Below are 17,204 nucleotides of genomic sequence, written 5' to 3' on the forward strand. Positions count from 1 at the left end.
TGTAAAGCTCCAAAAGTGCTAGATCCTACATTTCCCATAATGCAACCAATAGTATCTCTCAATCCACCCTTTCCTCCTGCTGAAAGCCCATTTAGTAACACAGGCATTCTGTTGCAAATGTGTTGTCTTTAAACTCAAGTCGAGGTGACCCTGATGACATCACCGTGTCATCTGGGTTTTTTCCACGTCAAACTTGACAAAGCTCCAGAGACACATGCTGTAAGACAACTGTACTCGCGGGCTGAGTCACAGTCCTTGTGATGAGTAACCTGATCTTCATTTATAAAATCACTGGAGTGCCTCTTCAACACCCAAGAGAGAGACAAAAAACATTCCTTCATATTTTCATCCACACACTCTGTACTCTTTCATAACATGCAGCCAATCGTTTTGTAAAATTACTTTTTGAGTAACAGCATCAATAAAAGTAATTTAAAGCAGCTGTGCGGAACTTTTTACCATTCATTAAACTGTCCCTAGTTCGTATCACTTCCCCTTGAAGATCTGCATATTTATTTGAACCCAACAGCGACAAAAAAGCCTTTCTCTATATGGCTATTTAGCGTAGCCTGGCTCGGGTCGGACACAGTTGAAGTCAGCAAACCAGAATACGGCACCTGGAGGCAGAAGTAAGTCTGCACGCCTGCAGTGGCCTGCAGCCATTAAACCACAGAAGGAGAAGGAGACGTGTTTATGAGTAGGATTTAAGAAACAGGTTAGAGGACATGTAGTAGGGAGTAGTGAATGATTTTGGACACATTGCACACTCTTGTACAGTAGGTGGTGGCATGCACCTGGAAGTTGTTTGCCACCCGCCAATAAATTGAGAGAAGAAGAAGAGCCGTGTTTACAGAGAGTGTTCTTTGAGTAAGCGGTACGCAACGGGCATTGCTGAACACATAACAGTTTTACCAGTGATGTATCTATAAGGACTTGGTTGTACTTTCGATGTCATGGCGGATAAAGAAGGAGCACCATCTAAAAGAAAAAGAACAGAAGAACTGAAGAAGGCTAAACAGGACAGTGACAGGGCTCGAGCCCAAACGCGTGTAAACCTCGGTCGGGCATTCAGCAAGTGGAGAGAGCTGAGAGAACTGAAGGCTTTAAAACGGATCCCGAGTTGGCCCTTTTCCTAATCGACAGGTATGTAATTTTTGTTTTTATTTAGAGAATATACCGCAACTTGTTAGACGTTGTTTCACTTAAATATATGACGACATGGAAGTTATAAGCAAGCTAAATGTAGCAGATGTGAACCGCTTTTGTCTAGTAACGTTACAACAAACGCCACAAAATTATCTGTGACTGTGACCATGAACACAAATATACAGCAGGCAGTTGTCCTCAGTTTATAAGAAATTCAGAGCTACACCAGAGCATTTATGATTTTCCTCTCGCTCTCCAAAACAAATGCATGCACTAATTGCCGGTTGCAGTCGAGATTTTACGAGTGAAGCCGAAGGCTGCAGTCGGAATTTTACGACACCAGGCTGTGGGTGTCATACCGCTTCGACCAAAAGGGGCGCTATAATCAACGAAAAGGGAAAGTTCCACACAGCCGCTTCAAATACAAAACAAATTCATTTAAAATTTGATTTATATGTTCATCATTTATTAAAATTATTAATGTGCACCTATAATGATCATTTACCCATATTTTAAATAGTGTTTCTGACATTACTGAGCCACTGAAAACTATATATATATAGTCACTTAATAAAAGACAGAAACACTGAATATGTCCATAATTATTACAGTGACACATACAATGGTATACAATAAAAGGAATGCAAGTTAAAATCTCTCTATTTCTGAACTACAAGTGCATCAGGACAACTTCATCAAGTGCCTTTTTTTGTTTTCTTTTTTTTACTATGGACCCCCTGTAGAAACCAGACATACCTTGCAACCTAAATTATTCTGCCACCGTTTAAATCTACCGACCCCACCCTGTCCAGCACATTATAAAATGCCAGTGGTGGTATATGTGGGTGAAAGCGTGCATGTATTTTCCCTGAGCTCAGCCATTCCCTGGACTCCAGCTGACCGCTCAGCTGTGCCTCTCGCATACTGCAGCACAAACTGTTTCCATACCTCACACACTCTCACACCAAAAGGTTAACATTAAGACCCCCGTGCGGAGGGATAAGTGTGTCCCGAATTAGCGAGGATGCCAAGGCGAGCTGGGCTGTTGCCAGGTTGGGCCTGCCAAGGAGTGTTGGGTGTTGCTACAGGGGGTTGGGTTTCTGCCGTGTGGCCTGTTTGCATGTCGGCAGTGTGCAGGACGCGTGTGTTGTGGTCTTCTCAAACTACCCAAGACAAACACGCACAGGCACAGGCACAGGCACACACACACACACACACACACACACACACACACACACACACACACACACACACACACACACACACACACACACACACTCAGTATGAGGGGTGTGCTGTTATATATAGGTGACCCTCTCAAGTCTTAAGGGTCTATCTTAAGCCTTCAAGGCATGTGATAATGTCTCCCTCTGCGACTTACTCTCCAACCTTCACTTATTCATTCAGGGTAAGCTTTATCAGAAAATAATTTCACCTCGCCAAATTCATGGATACATCTACTACACCCTCCCTGCCCGTGTAACAGTTGTATTGTGGGAAGCTCTGTGTCTGAACACACCCTAAAAGTTCAGATATTTATTTAATAGGTACAACTTTAATGAAAATTATGCATGTCAGGAATAAGGAATGGTTGTTTTTACTCTGTAGTACAGCACACATGGTTTGTCTCTGCAGATGGAGGTGTGTGTGTGTGTGTGTGTGTGGGAGGAGACATTCCATCCATTCTTGCTCTTCCTGAGGAAAGAGCAAAAGCATCACACACGCACAACTGCTGACAGCAGGCGGAGGGAGAGGTCCACATACACCGCTCTAAGGTCACTCACACATCCGCCTCTTCTTTTCAGCTCTCCACCCGTCAAACTCTAACAGTCTCAAACATGTATTCCTCTGACAGTAGTTTTAATTTTGACAGCTGTAAATGCCTCCATGGAAAAACAAGGATGTTAGTCTGAGTTGCATTTGTACAGAGCTCCTAAAGTCCTGAAAGGTGATATTTTTTTATCTTGTGCGCACAAGATAAAAACTAGAATTACCACCTTGCAAGTTGCAGTTGCAGTTTACATCCACGTCTGTGAAAACATGGATGCTTCACACACATCTTCCCCCAGCAGCACAGAAGATCTATCAGCATAGTTTTAAGGTGAGCACCCAAGATTAGAGTCACTAATTCAGTATCTGACCAAATGTATTCCTTTCTGTTCCTGAGATGTGACACTGAATAATGGCCAGAGAAGTGTTTGTGCAAAACATCATGATGTCACAGTGACCTTTGACCTTTTGGATGTAAAATGTCATAACTTCATCTTTTTATCCTGTAGACTTTTATGTGAAATTGTGTCATAATTTGCGAATGAATTCTTGAGTTATCGCCAAAAATATGTTTTGTAAGGTCACAGTGAGCTTTGATCACCAAATTCTAATCGGTTAATTTTTGTCTCAAGGTGGACATTTGTGCCAAATTTGAAGAAATTCCCTCAAGGTGTTTTTAGGATATCACGTACACGAGAATGGGACGGATAACCTGAAAACATCGCCAGTGCAGAGGCATAAAAATATCAACTTGTAGGACTTTAAGGGCTCCGTACATTTGTGCTCATAATTTAAGTCTGAGTGATGGTTCAGGCCACAGGAGTCTGCGCTCATAAAACTTGAGGGTTAAAAGACATGAGCACATTAGCTATTGAAATGGACCTGGTTGGCTATGTTGGAAATTATAATTGCTTCTCTTGTTTTCATCTCTCTCAGTTGTGAATGTATGAACACGCACAGGCATAGAGGATGCCAAACAGAACGGTGGCTCCTCAAAGCTCCACAGGGGGTAGCTACGCCAGCACTGACGCACTGCTGCTCTCCCGCCAGCCAATGGTCACTGACCACACATAATGGTTTTTTCTTTTGGGTAGTTACGTGGATAATATCTCTTTGTTTGCAGCAGAGCAGGCTGGTAACTTCTGCTCTTTCATTCTTTAGTCATACTATTAACTTCACTTGCCATCTGCTTTTAATTATCTGCACCACACTGAGCCCCAGTGTGTCTTACAGTACGAGACACACACAAGACAGGTCTGTTCATAAAATATCAGGACATACAGACTCACTACGCACAGAGAAATGGATGGATCAAATGTACACCTTTCAACAGAGAGACAAGGATGGCTTATTTTATTTTTTGTAAATGTATAGACCCTCTGAACTCATTAGCAAAACACACTCACACACTAAGAACATAAAGACTCACAGAGCTGCATACCGTACACTTCTGTCAGAAGACTCCTAAATTTTACAGAAAGCTTTTTACAAAGCAAACATTCATTTCAAGAATGATCACACAAGCAGTATCGTCATGGGAATAAAAACTTTAACCAGTTAGGCACAAAATTAATTTAAGCTCATCATTCATTGGCTGTCTCACTCATGCACAAACATATTTACACATACAGTATGCATGTACAGTCAAATGGAGACATTTTAGTTTAGGCGACACATTGGCTACTAAAATGTCCAACTGTCTTTTCTGCTGCAAGGCAACAATAAGTTGCACAGCACTGAGAAGAGCCTGCAGGAGTAGCCTTTAACAACAGCTGGGGGTCTGTAACTCTGTTCATCTCTCAGACAGGCTCAAAGATAATGTCACTCCATCCTCCAAATATTGGCATGTTCCTCTTTGTGTCTTCCACACTGGCTTTTTTGAGAAGCGCTCCACCCTGTTTTACCCACAACCATGAAGAGATCTCTCAGTCCGTGTCTATTTCACAGGGGTTCGTTCCCACTTTCTGTGCTGCGACGTACAGCTTCAGGAAGTCCTTGTAGCGAGGCGCGCAGCCGAGCCAGGCTTCGCCAAAATGGATAGAGCCAGTCAAAAGGTACTCATCCCCTCCAGGATACACATTGCACTGTGTGGGAACACTGATGCGTCCACCCCAACCCCGCCCTCTGGCTCCACCCCAGGCAAACACCCTGCTCTTCTGACGGAACAGCCGACTCAGAGTCACCACAACAGGGGAGTGATCGTTAGTACCTGACGCCACGCTTCGAAAGATGCCGCTACCAGCTACAGAGACAGGAACAGGAGAGACAGAGAGGAGATTAAGTCAGTGAATTAAGGACAGCTGCGATAAAAGTGTGTAAATTAAAGCAGGGCGATGTATTTGTTGAAACTGGACATAACACAATCTTCCTGAATTTATAAAGATGACAACATATCCGTACTCAATTCCATACACTGAGGAGTTTTGCTGATACAGCCTTGCTATGTGTGTTATGACCGGTAGCTAACGGTGGCTAACGTTAGTAAACTCAAGATACTGTTGTGTAACTTAGTCAGTTCGCTGACTGTCTAACTTCACTTGTGTCACTGTTACACTCAGTTTTAGCTCATAGAGCGCTGCAGGGACGAAAATGAGTTAGCATTTTAGCACTCCGAGTTCCCTCGTCTTGAAATCAATGGGTTTTTGGTTAGATACCTTAAACTAGGCCTGTGGTTGACAAAAGCTTAAGAGACTTATACATTTTATTCTACAACGTAAAATAAGTAACTAAGTAGGCTACCCCGCTAGTAAATTTCAATTTTTTTCATGTCTTCCAAAAGACCGTTAATAACAAGTGGCTACATGAGACCACAGAACATCATCACACTAAAAACAGCTTTAGAGCCTTGTTCTTTCAGTGACGTTAAGTCATGTGACCGTGGTGTAGTTCATTTATAGGCCCACGTTGGCTACAGTATTTATTTCTAGTGATTGCATTTATGCTTCATACATCATAAAAGTGATGTTCATAATCCAAAATTCAGTGGAAAAATCCCATTAGCTTTTTGAGGAAAGAACCAGCGTGACACTAACTTCTGTGTCAGGGTTAGCTTCAGCTCTCTATTCGACGACAAAGGATGTCTTTAAGGAACTGACTCAAGAGAATCTTGGGAAATGTCGAAAAATTCAATGTGCCATTATCCTGTTTTGGCCACTGTTTAGTAAAAGTAAATTGACTTTCTTATCTAGAATTAAAGGAGAAGATACCGCTCTTTTGTCTGTACGGTAAATATGTAGCGTGAGGCAGTTAGCTTAGCATAAAGAATAAAAACTGTAGCTACTGTCTGCTGGTAGTCAAGAAACTGGTCCCAGCCAAGACACAGTTCACCACATAACCCACCACATATCAGCAAAGTGTTGTTTATACACTAGCTGTTTCCTTATTTTTCCAGTCTTAATGCTAAGCTAAGCTAACCAGCTGCTGGCTAGAGCTTAATATTTACCAAACAAATATGAGAGTGGTATCAATCTTCTCATTTAACTCTAGGAAAGCAAGCAAATCACCATATTTCCAGAACTAAAACCAATCCCTTAAATGTTGATGTGTGCATTTCTGTGTATATACTTACCAAAGTCACTGGTGCACACAGCCATAAGGACCTCTTCATCTGAGCAGGGTTTACAGGTGACTAAAATTCAAAGACATGAAGAAAGAAAACATTAAATACTTTAACATGGGAAACCACATAAGTCCTTATTTATAAGTCCTTATTTTCACGACTGATTTTCTTTCCTCTTTAGCTTTGCTATGATCCTGAGAGTTGTCTGACCCTCTGTCTGTTTCCTGCCCTCTCCTTTTCTCTGCATTAGTGGGTGTTTATGAGACAAAAGAGACATCAAGAGAGTAGTGAATGAGAACAGCAGGTGAGGGACGAGACGTAATCACAGAATTACCCCTTGACCCTGTCAGCTATAAAAACAGCTATAAAACGCCCAGGCACACAGACAGACAGGCTTGGACAGGCTTTCTTCTGTCTCATTAGGAGAGCAGTCTGGCCGCTCCATTCCACCCACCGTCCCTCTTCCTCAGCAGTCCGCTTTACTCATACGGGTGGGCTACCCCAAAATCCCTGCTTATGGGGCACGGGTCTGCTCTTGATTGGCAGTTGAGAAATGATTGGCTGACCCTTGTGTTTGACCCTGACGTGACCTTTTGATTGCCCTGCTTGTTTTTGTAAGTCTGACTGAGACTAGGGAGTGTGGGAGTGAGGAAGTGGGGGAGGAGAGGGTGTCAGAGAGGAGCAGCACCCATGTAGGTGAGATGAAGAAACGGGGTGAAACTGTAACGTAGCCTTTTGTCACCTTCATTTTATGTCAGTGGGAGGACGGCTTGTGTGTGAGGAGTTTAACAGACCATTTTAACCAATTAAGTCAATTTAGAAAAAAACAGGTAGTATGAAATCAGCTTAGTTGAGACAGTTAATCTGTCGCCATGAATATTTAGACTTATGTTTTTAGTTCTTCTGGTGATAAAGATGTTGCAAGCATGAGCAGTTTTGGAAACATTTGCTTGTTGGTGTGTTTAAATCCACTAACACTCAACAAGTGTCCAGTTTATAAGATTTAAAGGAATCTAGCGGTGAGGTTGCAGAACTGAAACATCTCCTATGGTCCAAGCATTTAGGAGAACTACAGTGACACGAAAACACTAAGGGTCCTATCTAGAGCCAGGGTTTGATGTTTCCATTCTGGGCTACTGCGAGACACGATGGCGGACTCTGTGGAAAAGGACCAGCTCCGTAAGTGGATTTAAATGTCTCATTCTAGGGTAAAGAAAACACAATAATTCTTATTTTCAAGTGAGTAATAAAAAACACATTAAAGAATATTACATCCAATTTCTGCAAGTAGATGCATCTAACAGCCGGGCTCCACCGGGCACGTCAGCGGCGTGACACGTCTGCAGTGCGAGTCCCGTAGCAGCTCGCCCCCCTGTTAATCAATTACAGCGGCTCCACCGGCAACAGGAGTGGTGCAACAACTCTCTATTTTACGCGGCTCTTCTATTTTTGACGCGCTGCTATCAGAGGTGATATGTGATGATTTTTTTTCATGCATTTACCCATGTTTATCCGTGACATTGTGTAAATGTCCGTGGTGGACATTTGAAAGCGAGTAGATGACAAACAGTACAGTAAACTTGTAGATAACTCAAATATATGTAATAACTTAGGTGGAAAATGCTTTAACATTTCATGCAGCCTCTCGGCTCGGCAAATGGTAAACAACCCCGCTGGCTTCTCTATGTATCGCTTCTGTATGCAGTCAGTGGAGCCCAAATGAATACGCCACAACGCTACGCTGACGTGACGCTTACGTTTGCAGCCGGTGGAGCCCGGCCGTTAGTCCTACAAACTGGACCTTTAAGGAAAAGTAGGAATATCAATTTACACACATGCAGCATTTAAAGCAAAAGTCCTGCATTAAAAAATTAACTTAAATAAAAGTATATAAGCATTAGCAACAACTACTCAAAGTATCACATGTAAAAGTACTCATTATGCTGAATGGCCCTTATTAATTTTATATCAATATAGCACTGGATCATTATTATTGCTGTAAAAAATATGTAAGCAGTACATTCATCTTGCAGTTGGTCAAAGTGGAGCTAATTTCTACTATGTCATACTGTCGGGCTGTCTTGCATATGATGCATCACTGAGCTAATCATATGTTTTGTGTGTAAAATCATTTTAAAACTAGTAACTATAGCTGCCAGATAAATGTAGTAGAGTAAAAACTACAATATTTCCCTCTGAAATGAAGTGGTATAGAAGTATAAAGTTGCATAAATGGAAATATTCAAGTACAGTTCAAGCATCTTAAAGTCTGAATTAAGTACAGGACTTGAATAAATGTCATGTTGAAGTATGTTCTTCACACCACCCCCATTTGCTTTCAGTTTACCTTCGAGATGTGGTTTTCAAGAACAGGATTTAGAAACTGGATACAGTTTCATAACAGTTCCTGCCCACAACTTCATTATGATGCAGAGGTAATTGGAAATTAGCTAAATGAAAACCTGTGGGTTTGGAAAATGGCCGTCAGTGCTACAAACAATCATCAGAGTCACCACTATGATTCAGCAGTGTGTCGCCTGTGATTTTGTGCCAAGAGAAAATTAAAATTTGAATACTACTGTATGTTATAAACTCATAAGCGACCAGTGAAACTGAATACTGTGATTTGAGCTTTTAAAAACTAGCATGAGGCAAGAAGAAAACTTGACACAATGCGAAGGTTCAGAACAAATAAGGCTGTATCTCTACATCCTACAGGAATAGGTGCATGTATTCTCTCACCTAAACCAGGGTGCAGGAATGGGTACATGTGTGCCCCGGGCCCCTGACTGGGCACCAGCTCGTATTGGAAAGCTGTGATCCTCCGGCTGATGTCTGTCTGAGGGACGGCCTCCACAAAGAGAGCTCCCTCTGCCAGGCTGAAACAGTGCACTGAGCCCTGAGCCTGGTCCTTCTCTGCCAGCAGCAGCCTCAGATCCCCGTTATGCTCCAGATACACATGAGAACCCTGAACATGGAGGATCCAGAGAGGAGGACACATGTAAGCTGCTTCCATCTGATACACCACACTGCAGTTGTAGTACTCTGGTGTCATACTCTACCTGGGAGTAAGTGTAGGGTTTGACGCACACATGGAGACCCGCCATGTGTCCGGATGAGGCCTCTGTGTTTTGCCGCAGGTTGACAATGATGGCTCCTGTAGGGTAGAGCCACTCTAGAGACCCCTGAGAGCAGCGTAGGTAGACCTGCTCCACATCCCTGCGATGAGACTCATGGCTCAGACCACTGTGGATGAGAAGACATTTCTTATATCAGGCATCCAGAGCGAGGATGAACAAGATCAAATGCCAAAAATCCTTAAATGTCCAACAATAAGGAAACTTGGATTCAGAATTGTAGAGCCCCAAAAGTGACCCCTGTGAATTCATAAAAAAAATCTATAATGACATGCTGGAAAAACAGAGTTAAAGACACACATGGAAGGGATTTAATGATATTGCAACATTCATTAAGAGCAACTCTGCTGCTGCTGTCTGCCAACAAATCCTTCACAGTTTGGACATATGCGGTCGCTTGTCTCTGATGTGCATAAGCTACCTCAACACCAGGAACTGAACGGGCTATTAAGTCGTTGGAAGTCCGAGGCCGGCAAACTTTACAACACAGTGCGGAGTGCAGGCTTTCATATTTTATGACTCAGGGACTTGGAGGAGTGATCAAAGAGGCCATATAGCTGTATTTACTTAAGATAGGAAGTGAAGCAGAGACACTCCTCTGATCAGAAGTAGTTTTCCAAAATCTTAAAGGGAGTCTCTGACTAATTAAAGCACCTCCTGTTCATGAATAACTGGTTTTCACCATTCATGAGTCACTTTCCTTTCTGGGAATAGTGATTGTGTAACAAGATTTTAATAAAGATATTCATGAGTTACTGAGATCTGACGTCACAAAATGTCAGAGTAATAACCATAAGCAATGGCACATATGACTAAAACATCCCTAACTGGTTTCCATTGCGGATCTGCACCAGAATTTGACAGTAACATATTTTACTCTGATCTCCCAGTGTCCTTCCTGGATATTAAATTAAATCTTAATCAAACATCCATGCGTCTAATTACTGCTTTGAGTCTGGTGAAGACCTCAGTAATGCACAACAGAGTCACTTCAAAGACACAGCCTGCCTCACACACATGACTCAAGTTCCTTTCATGACTCCCCTGCATTTCCAGAATTTAAGATCCATGGATTAAAGTCAAAAGTTCATGAAAGGGGGAGCTCAAAAACAAGAAGGAATATATTTCCTTATGGAGTTCTATAAGAAGTTGCTGATAACATTCCTGAGTTTTGTGCTGTGTTTTCTTTGTCACCTATAACCACTGATATCTGCTCCTAAATTGAGGTTATCACACATCCTCTATCCATCTTCCTCACCTTCCTCTCCAGCTGCACTGGTCGCTGGAGTACTGTGCCACCGCCCGACACAGGAGCACAGCTGTGATCCAGTGCGCAGCCCACGGCCGGAGCATGGTGGCCCGTCCGCCCCGGCGGTCACCGAATCTCCCCGCACAGCAGACCAGCAAGCCGCGCGCTCTGCTGCACCCGAACCGCAAGGTCCCGTAAAAAAATCCCCCGAAGCTCCTCAGCGCGCGCACACACGCTACATGGCGGGTTCAGCCGAGGCGAAAGCAGAATAACATTTTGATACCAAGTTTGTAAAGAGAAGCAGAGAGCGCGCGCAGCAGGACAACAGGCTGTTTAAAAACACTTTGGCTCCGTGCGCTCTGCTTCACGTCACCGGGGGCGCGTGCCAGCTGCTGACTCCGCTTGAGTGACACGCGAGCGCTCGCTCCAAACCACGCCTACACATCCCCCCTGGAAGATGTGTGTAGAGGAGGACCTCGAGCTCTTGTTGCAGCATGAGAAATAGGCTACCATCAAACTTTTACACAAATTAAACTGGACCTACAAACGGGTGTTGCGCATCCAGCAGAGCTCGTGATACTCTTTATGAGTGAATAGAATAACGTTTTTGAAATTAAAAACAAAAGAAACTTGGTCCACAAATGGACATCTGCACACATAAAAAGCGCTTTCAAGTAAAAACAAATCTGTAAACACATGTATAACAAAATACAGAAGCCAAATGACCTGCTTTAAAAACATTTGTCCTGCAGCTCCTGGTACATAACTCATTCAGGTCTGAAGATGCCAGAGAGAAGTACAAGCCCGTGTGTGTGTGTGTGTGTGTGTGTGTTGTGCGTGCTTTATTAACAGATGGATCATATTATCGCGGTGAAAATGAGAGCAGCATGCAGGTCTGGATCAGCAGCCCTCTCCCAAACACTCACCAAAACCTCCACAGTCACTGCCAGACCCTTCAACACTGCAAAGATACTCATGCATAGGAGTATGATTTTTTTTTTTAAAGTATTACTTTATGCTCTGCAGCCTACTTTAATGGAAGTATATAACTAATATCCCTGCATTATTATTGTTTCATTAATCGTCCTCCTTGGCAACAGAGAGGCTCTGACGTAACAAGAAGTCACACATGTGCTCTAAACGCCTGTTGGAGTCTCAGGGCGGTTTTCCCGTGAGAAAACAGTCGGAACAGCAAGCATGTTACCGACTCGTCACATTCCCCCACACAGCCTGAGCTATGTAACACATTTCGAGAAATGCCGAAACACAGACTCCCTTACACACCTCCACCCTCCTCCTCCTCCTCCATACTCACACACACTCACACACACAATCTTACTATGCCTCTGTGGAAATGGGAATTTCCAGTATTGTTACTGTTATCAGTCTATCAGGACTCATTTAATGAGTAATTCATTTTATTTTATACAGATTGCATTTTACAATACAAATCAAATATTCATCTTTCACTTCCCTCTTTGATTGTTACTGATGATGCTGTGCTAGGAGCCAAATGAAAGCAACAACCAGGCTCAACTACACTAAACAAATGGAAACTGAATTAAAATTAAGTTCAACTTTCTAATAAGACATAAAAGGCTTATAAGTTGTAACTAATGGCTTTATTCATAATAATAAATAATTTGCTAATGCAGGATCAATCATATGCCTTTGATTAGGACAGCATTTGGGTCACCAGGCTGGGGAGATCCCTTGGATTACCAACATCAAAACTGCATCACTACCTTGTAGGTAGATGGGTAATTTATGAGGAGGACATGGGTATACTCTTCTGTATATTCCAATGGCTTTTTTGGCTGATCGGTGGTATACAGAAAACAGCCAGAAAAGAGGTAGGTATAGCCCGTACACCTGCATATACCCTCCACTACCAAATAAAGGATAAAGACCAGCTGAATAACACATAACCACAGACTTTATCTTTATTTCAGGTATATGTAACAGGGTCAATTGGGCGTACCCCACCTTTAAAGGGGTGTTTCCCGCCTTGCCTCTCCCCATTTTGCTGTTGTACTCCATGAGAGAGGTAAGCGACATCGCTATTGTAGTAAGTTCTGTGTTTTAGCACTGTTAAGCTGTTTATAAGTTAATTTCTCAGCCTAAACTTATTGTATAGGGCCTTGCATTATATGGTCGTAGCTGACGGAGGATTTTGTTTTTACCTTTTGCTGTCATGTATGTTTCCTTTTTTTGTTGTTGTTGTACTTAACTGAATGTAACATGGCCACCCTTTTGCTCTCTGATTGGTCTGAGATAATTAAGATGGGCAGGACAGAGATTCAAAAAACCACTGGCCCAAAACCTTTCAAGGTAAGCCATGTAGCACTTTGATTAAGAGATAGGAGTAGGAGAACTACAGCTCAAATAATGAGGGTAACGATAAAAGTGATTGTAGGATGGTGTATTGCATTAACTGTCTGACTTATAGAAATATTTCCACAACACATTTTACTCGTTATTAGGAAAAGGGTTTTGAAAGAGCGCTTAATGCTTTCAAGTAAAAATTTAGCTAAAATGGGAAGTTTTTTTTAAAGTAAACCAGAATGTTTTAGGCCACAAAGTGCCACAGAACCATGACTTAGGCTGCTGTGTGCCACTCTGTGACAGTACAGACATTTTTTGGGTCACTTAAAAAATAATGAAGATCTATAAAGTAAGATCTTGTGAAAGTCTTCAGAATTTTAGGTGTTTGTCTTGGTAACGTACCAAAAAGTATCCAAAATCACCTGATTTCGCCCTGTATAAAAGCATCAGCATATGATTTGTTAACAATGGATAAAGCCATTTGTTTTTTGTTTTTTTTAAAGATATTTTTTGGGGCATTTTTTAGCCTTTATTTGATAGGACAGACAAGTGTGAAAGGGGGAGAGAGAGGGAGTGACATGCAGCAAAGGGCCACAGGCTGGAGTCGAACCCGGGCCGCTGCGGCAACAGCCTTGTACATGGGGCGCCTGCTCTACCACTAAGCCACCGATGCCCCGGATAAAGCCATTTGTTGCTTATAAACTTAATAAAGATCAGTAGCAAAATGATGTCTGACTTACACACATGTATCCCGGGCACGTTACAGAGTGCCCCAGGAATGAATGCTAAAACCTGGAAATGAGTAAGCATTTCCACTCCTGGTTCCCTCGTCTCAAAGTCAATGGGTTATTGGTTAGATACCTGGAATAAGGTCCGTGGTTAACACAAGCTTAATAGACTTTTACATTTTATCACATTACATAAAATATGCCAGTGAATACCCCACTTGTAAATTTTGAAACTTATGTGTCTTAAAAAGGCGGAGTTGCTAACAAGAGGCTAAATGAGACTACAGACTGTCATCATGCCTAATCGTGTTTGGCGGTGGTGATGTTAGGTCACGCATGGTGTCGTTTGTTTGTAGCCTGACTTTAGGTTTTTACTTCTGGTGATTGCATTTAGGCTTAAAAAAATGTAAAAGTAGTTTACATTTCTGAAGAACAAAAGGTGTAAGTATCATAAACGTCTGTTTGCCATAAAGCTTATTTTCTGCAGTCATCCAAAATGTAATGGAAAAATCTAATTTGCTTTTTTCAGAGGGAGCCAGGACTATGCTAACTTCCCCCTACTGAATGACCTGAGAGGTGATTTTCTACACTCCCCTCTGTCTCTCTGCACAAAGCATAACACATCTGTATCACTGTACCACCAACACATTTCTCCCTCCAAGTCCCCAGATTTAAAAAATTTCACCACAAACACGTCTGAAGCCCAGACACCAGCGACCGCAGAGGGAGTCTGACCTGAGTCTAATTCTGTCACCGTACCAAAGGAAGTCTGAGCTGCTGATGTGCTGTTTGACCTCATGTGCTCCTTCGCCATGTGAAGTATTTACAGAGCAGCAGAGCCTCTGACCTGCTCCCCTTATGCCCCCCTGCCGTCACCTGGCTCCTCTCAAGCGACCTGACAGGAGGAACACTCTGTCTGTCCACACACTGCTTCCTCAAGGAGCCACACATTCCTCCATCTCTGATTACAATCTTCAAGACCTTTATTTCCTCATTACTTGTAAATTACCCATAGGGGCTAAATGAGCATCTCTAGTGGATCTTTTGGTAGTGCCTTACTCAGTGGGAGCTTCAGTAGTTGTTGAAACAGGGGTAGGAAAAACATAACACACTGCTCCTCTACAAAGGAAGAGAGCAGTAACTACAGAAGCAAAGTGCCTGACGGAGAAGTCTTCAGGCTGATCAGCTGACTGCTCACAGCAGAAAGGTGGCAACGCCTTTATTTTACACCTGCAACTGAACAAGACTTAAAATAACAGTGTTTTTAGTAGATCTTCAGGTGAAAACACAGTAATCTAGTACAATCACTTGCCAGTATTTGGTTTGCTCATTTTGCCCTACTGTAGAACAATTTTGACAAAATATGTCGTTATGAACTTTGGCTTTGTGTGGCAGCTTTAAGCAGGCATTTACTCCAGTGACTTACTGGTTAAAAGACAGCCTCTCCTTTTCAGTGACACACACCACACACCATAAAGAGATGCTGAAACTAAGGAATGTGGTAAAGTTCCAGGTGAATAAAAACCCCTCAGTGTCTGACCTCTGTGAGCTCTCTTCACCCAAACACAGCCGTCTCCTATCTCTTTCTCTTATCACTGCCAGAAAACACACAGCTGTGTAAGTGCATATTTGTGTGTGTGTGCATTTTCTCTATACACGTGCAGGTTTATTTGACCAGCGAGGGCAAGCAGGCTCCAGGGTCAGGGTCATTCATTGTGTGTGTGTGTGTGTGTGTTATCAGGTCTGATGTCTGCAGAGAGATGGAGTGTAAACACTGAGTAAAGCTCTGTTTACTCTTTTTCTAAGTCTCTTTCATAGATTCTCCATTAGAGCTCGCTCTGATCATCTACCAAGTGCTTTATCATGAGGGCAGAGTGGGTGAAGGAGACAGGATGTATTTAGACAGAGTGTGGTCTTACTTAAACAAATCACTTTGGTTTGTTACATTATAAAATATATGGTGTCCATTTGGAGGACATTTATTCAGAGCACCTTATGGCTCCATGACTGCATACACTTTGGATATGAGTGGCTGCAAAGAACTTTCAAGCCTGCTGTTTCACCTGAATATTTAGCCACAGGCATGGAGAGCGGAGATTATAAATCAGTAGGTGTTCATTAAAAAGACGGCAGTGCTTTGAGCTAAATGCTAATGTCAGCATGCTAACATGCTCACAATGACAATGTGAATATATGACCTCGTCACATATTGACCTTGGTCATGGACTTTCCACGTCCTCATGCGTCGTGCAAGGTACCCTGGTTGTGTTGGTTGCTGAAGTTTTGGGACACCATGTCAAGTTCTGCCTGTTAGATGCGTTGTCTTCTTTCAAAATACACTTCCATTTTCACAGGAAATTTACCCTTTACGTACAGTCTCTTTTAAAAATAAACAGACTACGTTGGTACAACACAAATTACTTCTTTTTCCTTCAACAACAAACGCACGTTGCTGGCTTTAGGCAACAAAAGCATGGTTAGGTTCAGGAAAAAAGAACAGGGTTTGGCTTTAGAATCTTATGAGATGCGAACAGTGCTCTTTCGGGTGAAAGTTGGTGTTTGTTGTGTCCCCGCCGCTGCCGGGCGCTGTTAAACTATAACAGCAACCGGCTGCGCATCATGCCAACGTTTACGGATGCCTTTTTTCATTGGTTTCTGACGCTGCAAGTCACTGCCCAAGCGCCGGATTTCGATAGAGACCAGGCTCCTACTGCCATACTATGTAGCTGCCATCCCACACCTGCCAGCATGGATAAAAAGTGAAACAGCAAAACAAACAAAAAGTTACAGATTAAAACAGATGTGTGTCCAAAAAAATTGAAATCCTGCAAATGCAGACAAACATGTAGTAGATTCGTTGACAGAAAATTAATCAACATGGTTTTTGTCATTTAAGTCATTTTTTAAGAAAAAACTGCAGATTATTTCCTGGTTTCGAGCTTAATTTGCTGCTTTCTTTGCTGTACGTGACAGTTAACTGAATATCTTTGGGTTTTAGACTGTTGGTAAGACAAAACAAGCTATCTGAATGTGTCAACTTGGGATTAAGAATGTAATGAGCATTTTATGCTATTGTCTGCTTTTTTATCGACAAAACATGTAAACAAATTAAACATCTGAATTAATTCTTACTGAAAATAATCATTAGTTGCCGCCCTATTGGATTCACATCACTGAGGAACTGAGGAAGACACCGTCTTGTGTCAGTGTTAGTGTGCAGGAACACAGGAGGAAGAGGGGTCCAGTTGGCGACTGGGTGCTAAGTGGATGTGATATTTTTCTCAGCCCCT

At 42.4% G+C, this 17,204-nt stretch overlaps 1 protein-coding gene and 1 long non-coding RNA gene across 4 annotated transcripts; one reads left to right on the forward strand and one right to left on the reverse strand.

Annotated features, from left to right (window-relative positions):
- The first annotated feature begins 731 nt into the window (after nucleotides 1–731).
- Nucleotides 732–15,011, forward strand: LOC125883910 (uncharacterized). 3 transcript variants are annotated; one of them, XR_007448614.1, is made up of 5 exons: nucleotides 732–1,143; nucleotides 12,541–12,714; nucleotides 12,814–12,908; nucleotides 14,444–14,490; nucleotides 14,577–15,011. It is a non-coding gene; the product is annotated as an uncharacterized LOC125883910 (long non-coding RNA). The 3 variants fall into 3 exon arrangements; XR_007448613.1 differs by lacking the exon at nucleotides 732–1,143 and having other exon boundaries at nucleotides 12,027–12,714; nucleotides 12,814–13,192; XR_007448612.1 differs by lacking the exon at nucleotides 732–1,143 and having other exon boundaries at nucleotides 12,027–12,714.
- Nucleotides 4,241–11,253, reverse strand: LOC125883898 (meteorin-like protein). Its single transcript, XM_049568519.1, has 5 exons — nucleotides 10,871–11,253; nucleotides 9,538–9,721; nucleotides 9,218–9,443; nucleotides 6,485–6,544; nucleotides 4,241–5,158 (listed from the first exon to the last, which is right to left on the reverse strand). The coding sequence occupies exons 1-5, from the start codon at nucleotides 10,963–10,965 to the stop codon at nucleotides 4,842–4,844; spliced, it is 882 nt and encodes a 293-aa protein (XP_049424476.1). The 5' UTR covers nucleotides 10,966–11,253; the 3' UTR covers nucleotides 4,241–4,841.
- Nucleotides 15,012–17,204: the final 2,193 nt, after the last annotated feature.

This window comes from Epinephelus fuscoguttatus, linkage group LG3 (genome assembly GCF_011397635.1).
Source record: "Epinephelus fuscoguttatus linkage group LG3, E.fuscoguttatus.final_Chr_v1".
Classification (NCBI taxonomy): domain Eukaryota; kingdom Metazoa; phylum Chordata; class Actinopteri; order Perciformes; family Serranidae; genus Epinephelus; species Epinephelus fuscoguttatus.